This window comes from Carcharhinus amblyrhynchos, chromosome 11 (assembly GCF_965287045.1).
Source record: "Carcharhinus amblyrhynchos chromosome 11, sCarAmb.v2.hapA, whole genome shotgun sequence".
In the NCBI taxonomy this organism is placed as follows: domain Eukaryota; kingdom Metazoa; phylum Chordata; class Chondrichthyes; order Carcharhiniformes; family Carcharhinidae; genus Carcharhinus; species Carcharhinus amblyrhynchos.
The window spans coordinates 22,320,043-22,343,321 of record NC_137334.1 but is presented as its reverse complement, the minus strand read 5'-3'; the positions used below and the strand labels follow the sequence as shown (position 1 = coordinate 22,343,321).

Below are 23,279 nucleotides of genomic sequence, written 5' to 3'. Positions count from 1 at the left end.
AATTTAGCATGGCCAATCCACCTAACCTACACATCTTTGGGCACCAAGGGGTAATTTAGCATGGCCAATCCACCTAACCTACACATCTTGGGACACTAAAGGTAATCCATCTCCCAGCATTTACCCTGTCAACTCCTCTCAGAATCTTCAATCAGACTGCCTCTCAATAGTCTGAACACTGGAGAATGAAGACCCGTCTATTCAGTCTTGCTCCAGAGGGAATCCTGCTCATCCCGCCTTCCCTGGGACATCACACCCGCTTTTGGGCGTAGTGGCAGAGGGAGGGGGTGACTCCAAAAAGAAGAAAAACAGCAATCCCGTTCCCAATAATTATCTGCTGCCCCGTGTCCTTTGAGGTGGTGGGGATCGAGGGTTTGGAAGGTGCTGCCTACGGAGCCACGACGAGATGCTGCAGTGCATCTTGTAGATGGTACACACGGCTGTCACTGTGTGTCGGTGGTGGAGGGAGTGGATGTATCTGGTGATGGATGGGGTGCGAATCTGGCAGGGCTGTTCGGTCCTTGATAGTGTCGAGCTTTTTGAGTGTTGTTGGTGCTAGTAAGAAATAGGAGCAGGAGTAGGCCATCTAGCCCTTCGAGCCTGCCCCGCCATTCAATAAGATCATGGCTGATCTGTCGTGGCTCAGTTCCACTTTCCCGCCCTCTCCCCATAACCCTTAATCCCCTCTCTTATCAAAAACCCATCAACCCGCGTCTTAAAAATATTGAGCGAGGCAGCCTCCACCACTTCAACGGGCAGAGAATTCCAGAGATTCACCACCCTTTGAGTGAAGAAGTTCCTCCTCAACTCTGATCTAAACTGCCCCCCCATTATCTTGAGGCTGTGCCCTCTAGTTCTGCTATCCTTTCTAAGCGGGAAGATTCTCTCTACCTCCACCCTATCCATCCCCTTCATTATCTTATACGTCTCTGTAAGATCCCCCCTCATCCTTCTAAACTCCAACGAGTACAGACCCAGTCAATTCAATCTCTCCTCATAGGCTAACCCCCTCATCTCCGGTATCAGCCTAGTGAACCTCCTCATCTCCGGTATCAGCCTAGTGAACCTCCTCTGCACTTCCTCCAAGGCCAAAGTATCCTTGCGCAAGTGCGGCGACCAAAACTGCACACAGTACCCCAGCTGCGTCAATAGGTTCCCCATTGTGCTCCACAACCCCCTTGTGCCAACCCGCACCACACCCCCGCTCCCAAAAAGACTCGATATTATTTCTAAATGCCACCCCCTACCCGAAACCTCCCCTCCCATGGCATGATGACATAATGGTTAGTACTGCCAGCTCACAACTCCAAGGTTCGATTCCAGCCTTGGGTCACTGTCTGTGTGGAGTCTGCACATTCTCCCCGTGTCTGCATGGGTTTCCTTCCACAGTCTGAAAGCCATGCTGGTTAGGTGGATTGGCCATGCTAAATTCTCCCTCAGTGTACCTGAACAGGCGCCGGAGTGTGGAGACTAGGGGACTTTCACAGTAATTTTGTTGTAGTGTTAATGTAAGCCTACTTGTGACTAATAAACAAAATAAAGAAAATTACACGTATAACAACAATAATGGGGCCCTGTCGCTGGGAGGGATATCTCTAAAGTTTGATTAGTTAATCAATGATACTCACTGCTCACTCACCAGCACAGGTTTCCAATTCATATATCGTACAGACTCAGCAAACCCAACACAGATGGAGAGACTTGTACATGAGGCTGGGCTAGCAACCTTATAAATGGTTCCAAAGCAATGAACTACCTACACGACGTCACAGAATAATCAGGGTCAAAGGTTGTTGGCCTCAGTTCCGATCTGTGCTTAGCTATAAGGGCCATGTTTATTCACCAACTAAACTGCAATTCAACCTAAAGAGTGCGGCACTCCCTCGGCGCCGAGCCTCCGACAGTGCGGCACTCCCTCAACATAAATTAAACTTTTGAACTTCTGACTACGAGACAAAGAATGAAGCAGAAATCCTAGACAAGTTCCTCCGACTGATTGGAAGAGCCTTGTTCTTGTTGGAATTTCACACAAACAGGAATTCTGGTTTTGTGAAAGATTTAAAGACATGCTAGTAACGAGGTAGCCCACATCATTTATATAATTCAGCACCACACACACACACACACACACACACAGAGAGGGCGAGGGCGACGGGGGCACACGGAGCGAGCGAGAGGGTGGGCGCGCACACACACACACACACACACACACACACACACACACACACACAGACACAGACACAGACACAGAGAGGGAGACACATAGAGGGACACACACACACACACACACACCCCTCTCTATTTCTGAGTCAGTAACACTGGTGCTACGACAGTTATTTAAAATTTAATGCCTCTGTGTCATTTTCATACAGAATAAATTGTAGACGTCCCCATTGATAACGTGCAGCTGGCAAGTTGCAGCATAGCTGGAGGTGGAGCGAAACTCGCTGACACAAAGTCAAAACGGAACAACCTGAATGGGCTCTACCTCACACCATCACTCAGAATGGGGCGGGGAACGGCAAAGCAAGAAAAACAACCTCTGCTCCTGGAGTGCTCTCTCTCTCCATGTCGGAATATCGCTGAGCGCACAAAGCACACAAACCTCTCCCAGACATTGGCCACTCAACTTGGAAACTGTGATCTTTTAATGTCCCCTTAACACTCCCTTCGATCTCATACCCAGGACGCCTCTGTCAATGAAACGCACTGATTTGATTTATTATTATCACGTGTATTAATATACAGTGGAAAGTATTGTTTCTGGCACGCTATACAAAGCGTACCATTCATAGAGAAGGAAAGGAAAGAGTGCGGAATGTAGTGTTACAGTCATAGCGAGGGTGCAGGGAAAGATCAACTCAATGCGAGGTAGGTCCATTCAAAAGTCTGACAGCAGCAGGGAAGAAGCTGTTCTTGAGTCGGTCGGTACGTGACTCAGACTTTTGTATCTTTTTCCCAACGGAAGAAAGTGGAAGGGAGAATGTCCGGGGTGCGTAGGGTCCTTAATTATGCTGGCTGCTTTTCCGAGGCAGTGGGAAGTGTAGACAGAGTCAATGGATGGAAGGCTGGTTTGCGCGATGGATTGGGCTATGTTCTTCCTGGGTAGCAGGGGGTGGCATGCCATCGGCCAGCGGCGGGAACTTCTAGTCCTGACACCATCAGTGGGATTTCTCACCGACTCCACCCTTGGGAAACCCACCGTGGGGGAAGGAAGGAGGGAGGGGGTGTGCTAGCGGCGAAGATCCCCCCCTCTCTCCCCCAACAAATCGAGAGATTTTTGTTTGGCCAGGCTTTCATAGATTAGAACCCTACGGTGTAGAAAGAGGCCCTTCGGCCCATCGAGTCTGCACCGAACACAATCCCACCCAGGCCCTACCCCCATATCCCTACATATTACACCCACTAATCCCTCTAACCTACACATCCCCCGACACTAAGGGGCAATTTCTTAGCATGGCCAATCAACCTAACCCGCACATCTTTGGACTGTGGGAGGAAACCCACGCAGACACGAGGAGAATGTGCAAACTCCACACAGACGGTGACCCGAGCCGGGAATCGAACCCAGGACCCTGGAGCTGTGAAGCAGCAGTGCTAACCACTGTGCTACCATGCCGCCCAATGCTATGGAACCGGAGACCCAATTGATTGATGGCGCAGGCTTGAGGGGCTGAACGGCCTCCTCTCATTCCTAACGTCCCATTAAGAGAGAGGAATGGGAAAGTCTATCCATGCATTTGCCACTGGGTGCAAGATGTCTGGATGGTGAGGTGGTGGGGGGGGTGGAATCTGTTCGCCCTGGGAATGCTGTCTACCGGGGAGATGGGGGACTACCAGATAGAGAGACAGAGACATCATAAACAACTGAATAAAGCCAATGAAAAATAAAATGTCTCATCTGAGAGGGAACCAAGATAACTTCCCTCCCACACTGGGCACAAGATTCACAGAGCAGAGACGCACCGTCGCTCCGCCAATCCACCCTGGGATCCAGCACCAGGATTACTGCCAGAAGGCCTCTGAAGGGAAAGACTTGCTCGCCAGGGCGCTGATATCCCCAGCAATATTTGTACAGAAGCTCGCCGCTGGAACCAGAGGACTTTCCCGAACAACATCAACGTTCCCTGGAGAGGGAATAAGCAGTCGGAATTCCCTCGGCTGAGAGAGTGACTGCAAAAAAAAAACCGGGTGGCAACACTAATCTCATTGGCCAGTTTCCCCCCCTGCCGGCTCGCTGTGTGCTTGGAAGTGAGGGTAAAAAGTTTGACAAGTCAGTCCTGTACGCCACTCGTGGCTGTAAATGACAAGCTGGTTGTTTGTTTAAACCTGGATTAGGCAGCGCCGCTGAGTCATTAAGCCAGAATATTGGGACAGGCGAGATCCAAGTGTATCGTGAAAGGGCAAACCTCACAGCGATAGGCAGGAACCCAGCAAGCTGCAATAATGGGCTGGGGAGGGTCAGAGGCACGTGCGGCCTAGGGCAAAAATGGCCACCCTCAAGAGCCTGAAGAGCTCGGCCAACACCCCATTCCAGTCTCGCCATTCCAATTGGACGCAGGCAAGGAATTGAAATCAAAAACAGAGATAGACATGGGGGGGGCTAGAAAAAACAGCAACAAAAAGCGCATCCAACAGGCTTCCGAGTTCCTTAGTTATGAGTCAGAGGATAAATCAGCAGCTTTTATTTAGCAACAAGGTATGCATTAGAAATGCGTGTAATTAACTGTTAACATTCCAACAGAGCCAACCACAACCCGAAAGATTCGAAAAGTACTAATTTTCCCCGATGTGATTAGTATCATCAGCTCCGAAGCACGTATTGGGCCTGGATCCCAGGATAGGATCTTTGTTCCAGCACTGCGTCTTTAGATCACAAGATGTCTCAAGGCAAGTCCCAGGGTTGTGTGTTTGCCAGCTTGTTGTTTGGTTTGTAAGGTTTGATTGACCGACTGGCAGGCTAACACAGAAATGACACCGGCTCCTAAGCACGCAACAGGTTTTATTTACAACCCTTTCAAAAAAAACTCTCTGCAATCACAAAACGTCCACACCAGGCTCAGCCCAGCTCAGATCCTTCTGTCTCGTTTCACACATCCCCCGTTCTCCCACCCTACTAGGGGCATCTGCCACATTCCTACACTCTGCACCTCTTCTCTGCCACTTGCACATTCCAATCTCTTAATGGACGCTACGGCACCATTCTCAGCCTTTATCACCATTTACATTCGCTTCCAGCCTTGGGTCACTGCCTGTGTGGAGTCTGCATGTTCTCCCCATGTCTGCGTGCGTTTCCTTCAGGTGCTCCGATTTCCTCCCACACTCCAAAGATGTGCAGGTTAGGGGAATTGGCAGTGCTAAATTGCCCCTTGGTATCCAAAGGTGTGCAGGTTAGGTGGATTGGCCATGCTAAATTGCCCCTTAGTATCCAAAGGTGTGCAGGTTAGGTGGATTGGCCATGGTAAATTGCCCCTTAGTGTCCAAAGATGTGCAGTAGGGTGAATTGGCCATACTAAATTGCCCCTTAGTGGCCAAAGATGTGCAGGTTAGGTGGATTGGCTATGCTAAATTGCCCCTTAGTATCCAAATATGTGCAGGTTCGCGGGGTGGGTGGGTGTCGGGGGGGTGGGGGGGGGTGGTCTGTGTGCGCTGGGGGGTGGGATCCATGGGGTGAATACGTGAGATCATGGGGATGGGGTCCGAGTGGGATGCTCCGCTGGAGAGCTGAAGCAGACTCAATGGGCCGAATGGCACTGTAATGATTTGGTAATTCCCTGTCCACACTAGTTGTCTGCGATCATCAAAAGAGCTGCTTAGAATTATCGTGATGTCTGAGCAATGGGAGGGAGCAGGGCATTCGTACAAAGGGCAAAGAACAGGAACAGGCCCTTCAGCCCACCAAGTCTGTGCTGACACAGGAGTCTCTCTCATCTAATATTTTCTTGCCTCTATGTGATCCATATCCCTCTATTCCCTGCCCAGTAGCACAGTGGTTAGCACTGCTGCTTCACAGCACCAGGGTCCTGGGTTCAATTCCCGGCTCAGGTCACTGTCTGTGTGGAGTTTGCACATTCTCCTCGTGTCTGCGTGGGTTTCCTCCGGGTGCTCCGGTTTCCTCCCACAGTCCAAAGATGTGCGGGTTAGGTTGATTGGCCATGCTAAGAAATTGCCCCTTAGTGTCCAGGGATGTGTAGGTTAGAGGGATTAGTGGGTATAATGTGTAGAGATATGGGGGTAGGGCCTGGGTGGTTTTGTGTTCGGTGCAGACTCGATGGGCCGAAGGGCCTCCTTCTGCACTGTAGGGTTCTATGATTTCTATGATTCTATTCATGTATCTATCCAGATACCTCTGGAACGTTGCTATAGAATCTGCTTCCACCACCTCATCCGGCAGCCCGTTCCAGGCATTCACCACCCTCTGTGTGAGAAACTTGCCCTCTCTTTCAAACTCTCCCCCTCTCAATCTGTGCCCCCGAGTAACTGACCCTTCAACCCTGGGAAAAAGACTCTGACTATCCACTCTATCCAAGCCTGTCATAATCTTGTAAACCCTCTATCAGGATCCCCCTCATCCTCTGACGCCCCAGAGAAAACAATCCAAGTTTGTCAAACCTTTCCTCATAGTCCATATCCTCCAAACCAGGCAACATCCTGGTAAATCTCTCCTGCACCCTTTCCAATGCATCAACATCCTTCTGGTAGTGTGATGACCAGAAATGTACACAATACTCCAAATGCAGCCTAACCAAAGTCTTATACAGCTGCAATGTGATTTTCCAATTCCAATACTCAATGCCCCAACTGATGAAGGCCAGCATGTCATACACCTTCTTGTCCACCAGAGTTGCCACCTTCAGGGAACTGTGGATCTGTATGCCTAGATCCCTCTGTATGCTCATATTTCTAAGGGCTCATAAGAACATAAGAAATAGGAGCAGGAGTAGGCAATCTAGCCCGTCGAGCCATTCAATAAGATCATGGCTGATCTGAAATGGATCAGTTCCACTTTCCCGCTTTCTCCCCAAAACCCTTAATTCCCTTGTCTATCAAAAACCCATCTACCCGTGACTTAAATATATTTAGCGAGGTAGCCTCCACCACTTCAATGGGCAGAGAATTCCAGAGATTCACCACCCTTTGAGTGAAGAAGTTCGTCCTCAACTCCGATCTAAACTGCCCCCTCCTTATCTTGAGGCTGTGCCCTCTAGTTCTGGTTTCCTTTCTAAGCGGGAAGAATCTCTCTACTTCTACCCTATCCATCCCTTTCATTATCTTATACGTCTCCATAAGATCCCCCCTCAGCCTTCTAAACTCCAATGAGTACAGACCCAATCTATTAAATCTCTCCGCATAAGCCAACCCCCTCCTCTCCGGCATCAGCCCGGGGACCCCCCTCCTCTCCAGCACCAGCCCGGGGAGGGGAGGGGCATGCTGCAAGAGTGTTTTAACTGTTTTTGTTCTTCCATCTGCATTACTGGAACTCTTTGCTCATGGGATCAGTAGTTGTTTTTCTCATTTAGAATACCAGAAAAAAGGTTGAGACTTTAACCTTTTATCATATTGAACACGAAAATGGTTGTGTGTTGCTTGTGAATGCTAGTTAAAAACAGTCAATGCGAGTCTCAATTGTAACCTCTCTAACAAAAGCAATCAGTGAGACAATCGTTTGCTAGCCTTCATCTAAAGGCAGAAAAGTACCATTGCTTTCTGCAAGGCAACGTTTGGAAAATTTGGCTCTACCAGGGGCGAGCAGTGACCTGATCGAGGTGGACAAGATTATGAGGGGCGTGGACTGAGTGGATAAGTTGAAGGGTCAGTTACGAGGGGGACTCAAGTTAAAAAGGGGTGGGAGGTTTAGGGGAGGATTTGAGGAAAAACGCTTTTCCCCAGAGGGTGGCGAGGATCTGGAATGTGCTGCCTGGGAGGGTGGATGCCTCACATCCTTTAAAAAGTACCTAAATGAGTACTTGGCACATCATAACATTCAGGGCTATAGGCCAAGTGCTGGCAAGTGGAATTAGGTGGACAGATCAGATTCACGTGTCAGTGCAGACTCGATGGGCCGAAGGCCCTCTTCTGCAGTGTAGGATTCTGTGATTTCCTTCTGCAGTCGGCCTTCCAAATCACATCTCCTCACATTTGTCCAGGTTAAATTCCATCTTTCGGCCCAGGTCTCCAGCCCGTTTACATCCTGCTGTATCCTCTGACAGTCCTCCCCACTGGGTAATCCTGTCCGTTGCAAGAATTGTTATTAACGTAACAAACGCTGCTAATTGAGAGTGCACAAGAGGCCAGAACGAGAGGAGCCCGGATACCCACCAAGGGCTGTGGGTCCGGGAGCAGTCATGGAGACAGGGAGTGGAAAGGCCAGAGGCGGAATTTGCAGACAAGGACGAGACTTTTAAAATCTGGACCAGGCACCAACTCAGTTCAGCAAGAACACGGCTGATAGGGCGGCACGGTAGCACAGTGGTTAGCACTGCTGCTTCACAGCTCCAGGGTCCCGGGTTCGATTCCCGGCTCGGGGTCACTGTCTGTGTGAAGTTTGCACATTCTCCTCGTGTCTGCGTGGGTTTCCCCTGGGTACTCCGGTTTCCTCCCACACTTCAAAGATGTGCGGGTTAGGTTGACTGGTCATGCTAAGAAATTGCCCCTTAGTGTCCAGAGTAGCAGAGGTTAGAGGGATTAGTGGGTATAATGTGTAGGCATATGGATTAGTGGGTATAATGTGTAGGCAGATCTTAGGCAGTGTCCCTGCTGGAAACACCACTGTGACGACATCTCTTTGAACGTGATGCCTCTCCAATGCTGGATGGGTCACTAGTGGTGCCCAAGGAGAACTGGCAACTATAGTGATAACCTTTGAACTTTATCTCTAGGCTTTTGAGATCTGACTCCATCTCTCGCCCCCTTTCTGATGCTGGTCTCGGGAACATTGAGAGGTAGGATAGTCTATCTCATGTGGCCAACTCCTTGCCGTCATAGCTGACAGCAGGTTCAGTTAACACTACCCATAACTAATTAGCTCAGAACCACCCGAGTATCAACACTGCTTCGAAACATGGACATGGCGTACCCTTACATTGTACTCTGCTCAATGACCCTGTGGAGTTCCTCAAAGGGGAAACTTTGCTGTCACTAACCCACCTTCAAATAGAGCTTACGGCAATCTAAAATCAAATCTAACATCCACTCTTTTCTATAACATCCAAACTATGTTAGGGCTTGTGAGTTTTGAACAAAAATGTGGTTTGCACGCATAGATTCACGCAACAGATTTTATTAAAGAGGTTTTTTTGGGCGGCACAGTAGCAGAGTGGTTAGCATTGCTGCTTCACAGTGTCAGGGACCCGGGTTCAATTCCCAGCTTGAGTTACTGTGTGGACTCTGCACATTCTCCCCATGTCTGTATGGGTTCCCTCCGGGTGCTCCAATTTCCTCCCACATTCTGAAAGACATGCTGGTTAGGTGCAGTGACCCAAACAGGTGTCGGACTGTGGCGATTAAAGGAATTTCACTAACTTCATTGCAGTGTTAACGTAAGCCTCACTTGTGACTAATAAATAAACTTTACTTTTCTCTACACTGCACAGAGTACAGACTGAAAGCAAAACAGCAGCCTGCGGCAACATCCTAAAGACATCACCATCAAATTATGACATTAAAGCAACCTGCAATCCTTTTAAATATATAGCAAAGATTTCAAAACACAAAATTAAAAATATTGAATTTAGTTACAGAGGGCAAATTGCAGGAATCAGTTTGGAAAGTTAGTCCCAGCGACTGACGTAGTGATGTGAAACACTCATTTTATGCTAAAGTAGTCCTGGCTTGGGCACACTTGCGCCCATACCATGGCCTTGGCATTTTCTACCTTACATCGTTGCTGCACGTAAGTACATTTGCATTTCTATAGCATCTTTTCACAACCTCGGGGACTTCTCAAAGTACTTTTCCAAAGCGTAGTTGCTGCTGTAACTGAGGAAATGTGGCAGCCATTTTGCACACAGCAAGATCCCACCCACACATACACATGACAAGGACCAGATCATCTGCTTTGGTGATGGTGGACAAGGAATAAGCATTGACCCAAAGGACCAGGGAGAACTTTCACCTCTGCTCTTGTCCAAGTAGTAGCTGTGAGATTGTGTTTCTGCTGGAGGGTGGACAGATCCTCACCTGCAAAATAGCACCTCTGACAGTGTAGCACTCCCGTAGGGCTGGACTGAATCCTCAGCCCAGAGTCACCGTTTCAAGTCTCTGGAATGGGTGCTGGGAGAAAGCCGCACAAAATGGAACTTAGGAACAGGAAAGGTTATGGGAAAAAGGCAGGAGAATGGAGTTGAGAAAGTTATCAGCTGTGCTTATGGAATTATCGGATCCCTAGAATCCTACAGTGCAGAAGGAGGCCATTCAGCCCACTGAGTCCACAATCCCACCCAGGCCCTATCCCCATATCCCCATGCATTTACCCTAGCTAGTCCTCCTGACACCAAGGGGCAATTTAGCATAGCCAATGTACCTAACCCGCACATCTTTGGACTGTGGAAGGAAAGCAGAGCAGCCGGAGGAAACACAGACATCTCTCAACCTTCGTCTCTCCAAGGAGAAGAGACCTAGCTCCCTCAACCTATCCTCATAAGGCATGCCACCCAATCCAGGCAACATCCTGGTAAATCTCCTCTGCACCCTCTCAGTAGCTTCCACATCCTTCCTGTAGTGAGGCGACCAGAACTGCGCACAGTATTCCAAGTGGGGTCTGACAACGGGCTTATAAAGGCCTGAATGGACTCCCAAGCCTCTAGGCACCCTTAATCCAATGAATGTCAACCCTATCAATAAAGCACATCTCTCGCAGTACCCTGCGCCCTTGCAAACAGAGTGTTGGGTCTATCCATTCATTTGAAGAGACCGAGGGAACAGCACTGGTACGAGGTTTAAAATGGGTTTCTTTTTACTGAAACAAACATTTAAAAAAATGACAAAACCAAATAATAGCAAACTTGGAGACTGGCTTCACAGCCAGGGCCTTAAACTGTACTGAACCTCTCTAAAATCCAAACTATATCTCAATCCTTATTGGAAACGTTTTCCCCAGGCTCCCTCCATCTAGAAAACCACCCCTTGTAGCTGCTGTTATGGGAAAACTGTTGTTTGTCTGCATTGTGTACCCTTTAGGAATGCAGTCAATTTTTAGCTAACCCATCATGCCTTCTGTTTCTACATATAGTCAAGCTAGCTAATAATTGTCCAGCTTAACAGAGTTAGTTAATCCTTACAGCTTAGCATCTAAATGCAACGGTACATCGACAGAAATATCTTAAAATTCAGTCTTTGTGTAGACTGAAGCAAACAGGGCTACACAGGATCCCTCAGAGAACGTGGGCGGCATGGTAGCACAGTGGTTAGCACTGCTGCTTCACAGCTCCAGGGTCCCGGGTTCGATTCCCGGCTTGGGTCACTGTCTGTGTGGAGTTTGCACATCCTCCTCGTGTCTGCGTGGGTTTCCTCCGGGTGCTGCGATTTCTTCCCGCATTCCAAAGATGTGTAGGTTAGGTTGATTGGCTATGCTAAAATTGCCCTTTAGTGTCCTGAGATGCGTAGGTTAGAGGGATTAGCAGGTGGATGTGAGGGTAAGGCCTGGGTGGGATTGTAGTCGGTGCAGACTTGATGGGCCAAATGGCCTCCTTCTGCACTGTAGGGTTTCTATGAGAACTTGCAATTGATTTCACCAAACTGGGACTGGCCCTGTCTCAGACTCTCTGGTCAAAGTACTAGATGAACGTGAACCATTTCCGAATCTGTAGCAGGTTGGTGCAATAAACAAGCTCTCAATGTGTCACATTCCCCCTTTTCCATTGTGGAAGGAAGTCCTTCCCAGTGCTTGACAATGACACCACGAACCCTACACATCCTTGAGATGACACACCTTGCATGCCAGACAGCAGCAAGACTGCATCCAGCAAAGGTGAGGGGAAACAGGAATTTAAACCCACAGTTATCGTAAACACCAACTAGCTTGCAGAGATCGCCTACTGAAATTGAGGCTGCCTCACTCCTGTTCCCCTGCAGAATCCAGCCTCTGACCTACATCCCCATGCTGGTGACTGCTCAGTGCATGGGCGAACAAGATGGAGATGCAGTCTTGGCCACACGACCACTCAAAACCATCCAGTTTCTGCTAGTGCTGGCACCACCAGTGAGAGGCCACACACACACCCACACACACACACCCCCCGCCCCCCCCCAGGTATCAGGTTACTGTCAAGGTCCTTCAAGCAGGCTTAGCGTGAATAACCGCAGGCTTCCGAGGTGAGAAGAACTGAGGTTTTTTTAACTTTTTGGGGGCCGTCGTCCCCCACCCAAAGCAGAAGTGGACGAAAATAAAATGTTCAAGTGTCAAAGATCCAACAGGAAAAGCAGAAACTGATCACCCAGAAGTGTGGGAAACCTGTTGTTTTTTAGATTTGATTTATTATTGCCACATGTAATCAGCATGCAGTGCAAAGTATTGTTTCTTGCGCACTATACGGACAAAGCATACCATTCATAGAGAAGGAAACAAGAGGAATGTAGTGTTACAGTCGTCGCTAAGGTGTAAAGAAAGATCAACTTAATACAAGGTAGGTCCATTCAAAAGTCTGACAGCAGCAGGGAAAAAGCTGTTCTTGAGTCGGTTGGTACATGACCTCAGACTTTTGTACCTTTTTCCTGGTGGAAGAGAGAATGTCCAGAGTGCATGGGGTCCATAATTATGCTGGCTGCTTTGCCGAGGCAACGGGAAGTGTAGACACAGTCAATGGATGGGAGGCTGGTTTGCATGATGGATTGGGCTACATTCATGACCTTTTATAGTTCCTTGTGGTCTTGGGAACAGCAGGAGCCATACCAAACTGTGATACAACCAGAAAGAATGCTTTCTATGGTGCATCTGTAAAAGTTGGTGAGAGTCGTAGCTGACATGCCAAATTTCCTTCGTCTACTGAGAAAGTAGAGGTGTTGGTGGGCTTTCTTGACTATGGTGTCGGCATGGGGGGGGCCAGGACAGGTTGCCGGTGATATGGACACCAAAAACTGATGTGGAGATGCCACCGTTGGACTGGGATAAACACAGTAAGAAGTCTGACAACACCAGGTTTATCCAACCGATTTATTTGATAGTAAACGCACAAACTTTCAGGGTGTGTCCCTTCGTCGAGCTGTTATATGTTCTGTCCGAGGCCAGAACTCTCCATTCACCTGACGAAGGGACAAACCCCGAAAGCTTGCGAGCTTACTATCAAATAAATCAGTTGGACTTAAACCAGGTGTTGTCACACTTCTAACCACCTAAAAACTGCCATGACAACACCACGGCCAATCAGCAACCCTTTTCTTATGTAGTATAAACTGTGGCTGTTTGAAATTTGTATTCTGGTATTTTGTGCTGATGAGTGCAGGATGAAAAACTTCCGACAACATGCCTTCAGCAGCATTCAAGAAAGCTGCTTCAGACATTCATGGGAAAGCAATGGCCTACTTAATTGTCTATATCATTCCCGTCATTCTCCCTCTCCTCCTGTGTTGCTGATTCATCTTGGAGTACAGTAACACAACACAAAGCAGTCCTTTGTTCCCTCACTCGTGGCAAATCTCTCATACACACCTTTACAGCGAGCAACGGGAGAATGTTCTAGAATGGGCGACACCACAGTCGAGCCCAGTACTGTTTTCAACCAGGGAAACGCGTTCGATCTCTCCAACTCATCGCGGGGATTTTCACACTAACTCCACTGCGGTGTTGTCAGCCTACTGGCAACGCTAATAAAACAAACTTTTCAAACAACTGCTACGACCACACAGCACTGCTGCCTCACAGCACCAAAAACCTGGGTTCGATGATGACACCATGCCTTGGGTCACCGTCTGTGTGGAGTCTGCACATTCTCCCCATGTCTGCGTGAGTTTCCTCCGAGCGCTACGGTTTCCTCCCGCACTACAAATTTTAGATGTTTTAGATGCATTGGCCAGGCTAAATTCTTCCTCAGTGTGCCTGAACAGCCGCCGGAGTGTGGCCACTAGGGGATTTTCACAGTAACTTCATTGCAGTGTCAATGCGAGCCGACTTGTGACACAATAAACAAACTTGAACCGGACGCTACTGCATTAACCAGACTGATTCCGGGGATGGTGGGACTGATCTACGAGGAGAGATTGACTAGGTTAGGATTGTTTTCACTGGAGTTCAGACAAATGAAGGGGGGGATCTCATAGAGGCTTATAAAATTAGAACATAACAGCACAAACAGGCCCTTCAGCCCACAAGTTGCACCGATCATATCCCTACCTACCAGGCCTATCTATAACCCTCAATCCCATTAAATCCCATGTACTCATCCAGAGGTCTCTTAAAAGACCCCAGCGAGTTCGCCTCCATCACCACCGACGGCAGCCGATTCCACTCACTCACCACCCTCTGAGTGAAAAACTTACCCTGACATCTCCTCTGTACCTGCTCCCCAGCACCTTAAACCTGTGTCCTCTCGTAGCGACCATTTCAGCCCTGGGAAATAGCCTCTGAGAATCCACCCTATCTATACCCCTCAACATCTTATAAACCTCTATCAGGTCCCCTCTCATCCTTTGTCTCTCCAGGGAGAAAAGACCGAGCTCCCTCAACCTATCCTCATAAGGCATGCCAAAATCCTAACAGGACTAGACAGGGTAGACGTAGAAAGGATGTTCCTGATGGTGGGGGAGTCCAGAACCAGGGATCACAGTCAGGGGATTCAGGGTAGACCATTTTGGATGGAGATGAGGAGACAAAGAGTGGTGAGCCTGTGGAATTCATTGCCACAGGAAGTAGTTGATGCCAAAACATTGAATGTATTCAAGAGGCAGCTGGATATAGCACTTGGGGTGAATGGGATCAAAGGTTATGGGGAGAAGGCAGGATTAGGCTATTGAGTTGGACAATAAACCATGATGGTGATGATCGCAGGAGTAGGCTTGAAGGGCCAAATGGCCTCTGCCTGCTCCTATTTTCTATGTTTCTATGTAAATAGGACCATTGCAGAATGTCTTAAGCAGTTTCCTTGATTGGTACTCAAGGCATGCTGTCAAAGTTTTTCAGCTCACACTCATCAGGACAAAAATACCAGAATACCAAATTTCAAACAGTCACAATTAATGATACATGCGAAGAAGGTTGCTGATTGGCCACGCTGTTGTCATGGCAAAAGCAACAGGGTTCCCCGTGTGTCTGAGTGACCGATTTCTGCTTTTCCTGTTGGACTTGCGTGTAATTTTCCAGTCTGTTCTGCGCACGGGATGCCTCTCACATTCACTCTCTTGCCCGGTCTCCCCTAATCACCATCACAAACGGTGAGAGAGAGAGAGAGAGAGAGAGAGAGACACACACACACACACACACACAGTACAGTCAGGGTGGCCTCCACGATATGCTGGGCGTTTTTACGATCAGAACTCCCAGCCACCTGACGAAGGGGCAGGCTTGTGGCTTTTGCTACAAATAAACCTGTTTGGACTTTAAACTGGTGTTGCAGGATTTCTTTGTGTTTTACCCCAGTCCAACGCTGGCATCTCTACATCATACCTGGGTCACACAGCAGCGTAGGGGATCACAGGTGAAGGCTGAGCAAGGCTGCTCGGACTGAACTTTTGTTTTCCAGAGGGGTGACCGTCTTGGAGGAGTTTCCAGTCTCGGCAGAGAAAAACGTCCTGACACTTCCTTCTCACGGCAAAGGCATGTTTCAAACCTCGGGAACTGTTACGTTCAAACAAGGTGGAAGGTTTTCTCAGCCTCTGCACGGAGTTATCACCCAGCCTCACAACCGACAGACACCAACATCAATCACGCTGGCATTGAGGCTGGGAGCTCAAGTCTCTGCAATATTCAGCGAAAGGACATCTCCTTCGTCACATGATTTCCTGAACTCCAAAATGATCTCAAATCACACACTCCATCCAGACGGATTAGTTAGAAGGGGCAAGGAAACAGGGCGTAACTCTCTAATTAGTGGTTCATTGTTTGAAAAGGAGATGGTTGTAAGGGAGGGCGATGCAGATGAAACCCACCCTGTCCGTTGGAGCAGAATCTGCCCATCACTCCCGCTGTCCAAGTGCGATGACGACTCGGATCTCTCAACCTGCTTGACCCTTACTGGTGGGGTCCACATGGAAAGAAAAATCAGGGGTCTGGACCCCCACCCCACCACCAAAACAAACACACTCATTAAACAGACACACGGGGTGGCGTAGTGATTAGCGCCGCTGCCTCTCAGCGCCAGGGACATGGGTTCGATTCCCGGCTTGGGTCACTGTCAGTGTGGAGTCTGCACATTCTCCCTGTGTCTGCGTGGGTTTCCTCCAGTTCCCTCCCACAGTTCAAATTAGGTGAATTGGCCATGCTAAATTTTCCCCAAACTGGCAACTAGGGGAATTTCACAATAACTTCATTGTGGTGTAAATGTAAGCCTACTTATGACAATAAATAAACTTTAAAAGAACTTTAAAAATGTTGTACAAACATATGGAGTGGCACAGTGGTTAGCACTGCTGCCTCACAGTGCCAGGGACCCAGAGGTTCAAATCCCAGCTGGAGTCACTGTCTGTGTGGAGTCAGCACATTCTCCTTGTGTCTGTGTGGGTTTCCTCTGGGTGCTCCGGTTTCCTCCCATACGCCAAAGACGTGCAGGTTAGGTGGATTGGCCGTGCTAAATTGACCCTTGGCGTCAGGGGATTAGGACTGTAAATCTGTGGCGTTACGGGGATAGGGCCTGGGTGGGATTTTTGTTGGTGCAGACCCAGTGGGCCAAATGGCCTCCTTCTGCACTGTCTGGATTCTAATGATATGATTTGCAGCAATTGAACGGTTTTACAGTTCTCCACAGTCCCAGGAAGTACAACAGATTAGAACCGCTTTCAGGCTGTGGAAATATAAACAGCGGAGTTGGTGGAACTCAGATCTGAGCCAGCAGATAAAGAGTTAAAGTTTGTTGGAGATTCAGAGTCCAACGATGCGTGGGTTAGGTGGATTGGCCATGATAAATTGGCCCTTAGTGTCAGGCGCTTTAGCAGGGTAAATGCGTGAGTTCTTTACTCAGAGGGTAGTAAGAGCGTGGAATACCCTGTCCGCAGCAGTTGTGGACTTGCCAACTTTAAGGGCGTTCAAATGTTCAGGGGATAGGCATATGGATAACACTGGAATAGTTTAGTCATTAGATTGGTTCCACTGGTCGGCGCAACATCGAGGGCCGAAGGGCCTGTACTGCGCTGTAATGTTCTATGTGCATTGATTTCAGACATAGGTGGGGACCTCGCTTCATTCAAAATCTGAAACATCTCGCTTGCCCAACTCAAACAGGGCAGTTGAGAGTCAACCACACTGCTGTGTGTCTGGAGTCACAAGTAGGCCACACCAGGTAAGCATGGCAGATTTCCTTCCCGAATAAGGGAATCTGCTTCACTAAAACGCCAATCTGATCGCTTTATCGATACGGTCACTGCAACTAATTTAACAAACTGGATTTGAATTCCCCAGTTGGCTTGGGTGAGATTTGAACTAATTTCTCCCACATCAATAGACGGTTAACGAGTGACCCTCAGGATTACTAATCCAGTAGCTAATTCCACTCTGTTACCGCGTGCACCCAAATCGCAGTTAATACCAATCACATCTCCTTAACATCAATCAGTAATATCCTCCTCTGCCTTGCGAGCTTACAATAGGGACTAAGATTGCACCGAGGATCTCCACACACACGCACACAATTCAAAACACATACATTTCCTTACTGGGCACGTGACTGTCTTAGAATTAACTGTGTATGACACACAGAGAAACTTGTTTTTATTGTGTGTGTGGCAGTGGCGAGGGATAATAGAAGCAGGAAGTTACAGACTGGGGGGTCCAGGGTATGCTACAAGTCTGAATGAAAGAACGAGAACAGGAAAGATCATGAGCGCAAGCCCCATCCCGACAGGATGGAGTCATCAGAAATAACTAAGCTCGGTGCTCCCTCATTGCTACAGGTAGGGTGGGAAGGCAATGGGATATAACCCCCCACACTTGTGAAGCAACACGAGGTACCTCAACCGGTCGTATAGGGTGTTGGTAAGGCCACAACCAGAGTAGTGTGTGCAGTTTTGGTGCCCTTATCTGAGTAAGGACATCCCTGCTATAGAGGGAGCACAGCAAAGGTTTACCAGGCTGATTCCTGGGATGGCAGGTCTGTCACATCAGGAGAGTTAGGAGGTAAGTATTCCCTGGAGTTTAGAAAAGTGAGAGGGGGTCTCATCGAAACTTACCAAATTCCATCAGGGTAGATCCAGAAAGAATGCTCCTGACAGTGGGGGAGTCCAGAAATAGGCGTCATAGTTGAGGATAAGATGTAAACCTTTTAGAACTGAGGAGAGGAGAAATTTCTTCACCCAGAGAGAGTGGGAAATTCACTATCATGGAAAGTAGTTGAGGCCAAAACATTGTCTGATTTCAAGAATAGATATAGCTGTTGGGGCTAAAGAGATCAAGGGATATTGTGGGGGGGGGGGGGGGGAGAGGAGGTGGATCAGGATGTTAAATTCAATGATCAGCCATTATCAAAATGAATGATGGAGCAGGCTCGAAGGGCCAAATGGCCTTCTCCTGCTTCTGATTCCTAACCAGCACGTTAATATCCAAAAACAAATCCAGATGATAAATCCAAGCAGTTCCTGACCCCAGGGACACACACTTGTTTAACCAAACTGTTCGACCAGAACACCCACATGACACACAGACCAAGACGTAGCATAAAGTGAGGGGGTTGGCGGGGTGGTGGAGACAGTCTAAAGCTTCAAGGGGTTAAAGCAACATCACATTAATCTCTGCTATCTATGCTATGCGATCCTGAATAGGCTGCACCCTCTGCTCAAAGACATAACCCAAGCTCCCCCATTCTGGTATGTACAGTGCGCACACACACACACAATAAATACACATGTTCATAGTACACGTAAACCTGCAGAGATACCCAATCAATGATATTCATCGCTTGATACCCCTCCCACCCCACCCCGTCTGTGAGATACACACACTGAAACATAGGCTCTGTAATCCTGAAACACTGTACATCCTGAAACTGCTGAAAATGAAATTACATTCAGCCTCTGCCCTGTAAAGTGCAACTGAGGGCAAACATAGGCACCCACTCTCGAGTCTGTGAAAGACACCCAAACACAATGCATCAAATCGGCATGAAACACATACATATTTACAGTGTCAGGACTACTGTATGTGCTGACTTACAGACTATGCGTGCGTGTTATGTATCAGTGCCTGTGTTTATCTGTGAGTATCTATCTCAGGCGTGTCTGAGAGCGGGTATGGGTGTATGTTGACTCATTCTCCAATCCTACTTTCTATTACAGTATTTGTGGATCTGTTTTTCTGTGAATGCGAGTATCTGTGTACATATGTCTGTGTGTGTTGGAGAGGGATTTGAGCGTGGCTGCGTGTGTCTGTGAGTGTGTGTGTGTCACTGTGTGTCTATGAGTGTGTGTTAGTGTGTGGGGGAGTTTTTGAGAGTGTCTATGTGTGTGGCTAGGCATCTGTGAGTGTGTGTGTGTGTGTTCCTGTGAGTGTCTGTATCTGAGAGTGTTACTGTGAATGTGTGTGTGTGTGTGTGTGTGTGTGTGTTCCTGAGTGTGTATTGCTCTGCATTGGGGAGGGATTGGACTATGCCTGTGGGTGGGTTTTCCTGAGCCTCCCCACTGGTAGGGTCTTCCAGTCCAGTCGAAAGCGACACCCCCAACACCATGACAGGTTTACCAAGTAAACGCTGTTAAGTTCCACCAGCAGCCAATGGTGAGCTGCCTCCAATACCGGAAATCGTGCTACGAGAGCACAGGGATCTGTGGTTGGTTGGGGGGGGGGGGTTGATTTTTGAGAGTGTGTGTGTCTCTCTCTATGTTTCTCTCTGTGTGTCTCTCTATGTCTGTCAGTGTCTCACTGTGTGTGTGTCTCTCTCTCTCTCTCTGTGTGTCTGTGTGCATGATTGTGTGTGTCTCTCTCTCTATGCGTGTCCGTGTCGTTCTCTGTGTCTGTTTCTCTCTGTCTGCGTCGCTCTGTGTATGTGTGCCTGTGTCGCTCTGTGTATCTGTGTGTGTGCCTGTGTCGCTCTGTGTCTCTCCGTGTATCTGTGTGTGTGCCTGTGTCGCTCTGTGTCTCTCCGTGTATCTGTGTGTGTGCCTGTGTCGCTCTGTGTCTCTGTGTATCTGTGTGTGTGCCTGTATCGCTCTGTGTCTCTGTGTATCTGTGTGTGCCTGTGTGTATCTGTGTGCCTCTCTCTGTGTATGTGTGTGTGTGCCTGTGTGTGTCTGTGTGCCTGTGTGTGTCTCTCTCTCTCTGTATCTGCGTGTGCCTGTGTCTGTGTCCTTCTCTCTGTGTATCTGTGTGTGCCTGTGCCGCTCTGTGTCTCTCTGTGTATCTGTGTGTGTGCCTGTGTGTCTCTCTCTCTGTGTGCCTCTCTCTCTGTTTGTGTGCGTGTGTCTCTCTCTCTCTATGTGTGTGTGTGTGTCTCTCTCTCTCTGTCTCTGTGTGTCTCTCTCTCTGTGCGTGTCTCTCTCTCTCTCTGTCTGTGCGTGTGTCGCTGTGTGTGTCTTGTCTCTGTGTGTGTGTCTCTCTCTCTGTGTCTCTGTATGCGTGTGTGTGTCTCTCTCTCTCTCTGTATGCGTGTGTGTGTGTGTGCCTCTGTCTCTGTTTCTCTCTGAGAGTGAGTGAGATTAAAGTATGTCCTACCATTGAAGTAGCTTTTTGCTTTCAGGTAACCCACACTGAGCCTGAGCACGGAGAGTTTGTCCAAGCGAGCGCGGACATCCTCGCTGAAGGGCAGCAGGCTGGTCAGTTTGTCCAGTTCACAGTTCAGCCGGTCCCGGTGCCTTTTGGACGGATTGGACTTGACTCCATCGGCGGGAGGTGCTTTGGGGCTGAGGGAGACATTTAGAGAAGAGTGAGCAGGGAAGAGGAATGAGACTGGGTGAGAGGCAGACAAACAACTGCTGGCAAACAGGGAGAGGCTGCAGAGAGAGTGAGTTAATGAAATGCTCACCTTTTCTGCACTGGCTTCTTCCTCTTTTTAACAGCGTAAATCCCTCCAGCGCTCAGCATGTTGTCGGCAAAGAGATAATCCACAGGGTAACCGGTTAATCCAGCACTCAGAGTGGGCTATCAGCCCCTTACAGAGCCCACTCTGCCAGCTTGCAGTTTCTCCCCACACTCTCTCACTGGGATCAGCAGCAGATTAGCCACTGAAACAGACTCAGAGATTCCCAGTGCTCCAACTGACACAGCAACGGCGAGATCCCAGAAACTGCTCCTGTACACACAGATAGTCTCTCGCCAGCAGACAGTCCCGGTCAGTACCCTCACCCCAACAACACCACTTCTGTCCCCCTGCTCCCGACAACTTTCCTCTCTCTCTCTCCCTCACCCTGGGGCAGGGCTGACTCTCAAAACTGGCTTCTCATCATTGGCTCCGACTCCCGGAAAGGGAGTTGGGCAGAAGGAGGAGACTATTTTAAGGTGGTTTTTTTTTGATACTGGGGGAGTCTGCCTGTCTGTCCCCTCCCCCGGCACCCATAGGTCCCAGGATAGATTTTGAGTTGATTTGATTTATTATTGTCCTATGAATTAGTATACAGTGAAAAGTATTGTTTCCTGTGCACTATACAGACAAAGCATACCATTCATTGAGAAGGAAGGGAGAGAGTGCAGAATGTAGTGTTACAGTCACAGCTAGGGTGTAGAGAAAGATCAATTTCATGCAAGAAAGATCAGAAAAATGCCTGACACTGCTCCCCCCCCCCAACTTCCCCCACCACCCCACCCCACATTTCTATTTCCACATTTCTATCCCCACCCACCCCATTTACCCTTTCCCCCTCCCCCCACTTTCTCCCTCCCCCCACTTTCTCCCTCCCCCCACTTTCTCCCTCCCCCCACTTTCTCCCTCCCCCCACTTTCCCCCTATTTTCACCCACCACCCACTTTCCCCCGTTTCCCCCCCAACCACCCACTTTCCCCCTATTTTCCCCCCCACCACCCACTTTCCCTCTATTTTCCCCCCCACCACCCACTTTCCCCCCATTTTTCCCCCCCACCACCCACTTTCCCCCATTTTCCCCCCACCACCCACTTTCCCCCTATTTTCCCCCCTATTTTACCCCCCACCACCCACTTTCCCCCTATTTTCCCCCCCACCACCCACTTTCCCCCTATTTCCCCCCCACCACCCACTTTCCCCCCATTTTTCCCCCCACCACCCACTTTCCCCCTATTTCCCCCCCACCACCCACTTTCCCCCCATTTCCCCCCCACCACGCACTTCCCCCCATTTTTCCCCCCACCACCCACTTTCCCCCCATTTCCCCCCCACCACGCACTTTCCCCCCACTTTCCCCCCCACCACCCACTTTCCCCCTATTCCCCCCCACCACCCACTTTCCCCCCAACCACCCACTTTCCCCCTATTCCCCCCCCACCACCCACTTTCCCCCTATTTCCCCCCCACCACCCACTTTCCCCCATTTTCCCCCCCACCACCCACTTTCCCCCTATTTCCCCCCCACCACCCACTTTCCCCCCATTTCCCCCCCACCACGCACTTGCCCCCTATTTTGCCCCCCACCACCCACTTTCCCCCTATTTTCCCCCCTATTTTACCCCCCACCACCCACTTTCCCCCCATTTTTCCCCCCACCACCCACTTTCCCCCTATTTCCCCCCCACCACCCACTTTCCCCCTATTTTCCCCCCCACCACCCACTTTCCCCCCCACCACCCACTTTCCCCCCATTTCCCCCCCACCACCCACTTTCCCCCTATTCCCCCCCACCACCCACTTTCCCCCCAACCACCCACTTTCCCCCTATTCCCCCCCCACCACCCACTTTCCCCCTATTTTCCCCCCCACCACCCACTTTCCCCCTATTTCCCCCCCACCACCCACTTTCCCCCTATTTCCCCCCCACCACCCACTTTCCCCCTAACCACCCACTTTCCCCCTATTTTCCCCCAATTTCCCCCCATTTCCCCCCTCCACCCACTTTTTCCCCCTCCACCCACTTTTCCCCCCCGCCACCCACTTTCCCCCCCACCACCCACTTTCCCCCTAACCACCCACTTTCCCCCAATTTCCCCCCATTCCCCCCTCCACCCACTTTTCCCCCCCCTCCACCCACTTTTCCCCCCCCTCCACCCACTTTTTCCCCCCCCTCCACCCACTTTTTCCCCCCCCTCC

General features: G+C 49.4%; 1 protein-coding gene across 1 annotated transcript in view; it reads right to left on the bottom strand.

Moving 5' to 3' along the window:
• LOC145349977 (uncharacterized) overlaps window positions 1-21,499 on the bottom strand; it is a 168,589-nt gene extending 147,090 nt beyond the window's left edge. Inside the window, exons 1-2 of the mRNA XM_080198757.1 lie at window positions 21,090-21,499; window positions 20,780-20,967 (exon numbers count right to left, since the gene is read on the bottom strand). Coding sequence (XP_080054883.1) covers window positions 20,780-20,967; window positions 21,090-21,148 — 247 coding nt within the window. The 5' untranslated portion in view covers window positions 21,149-21,499. The remainder of the gene's footprint in view (window positions 1-20,779; window positions 20,968-21,089) is intronic.
• Between the last annotated feature and the right edge of the window lie 1,780 nt (window positions 21,500-23,279).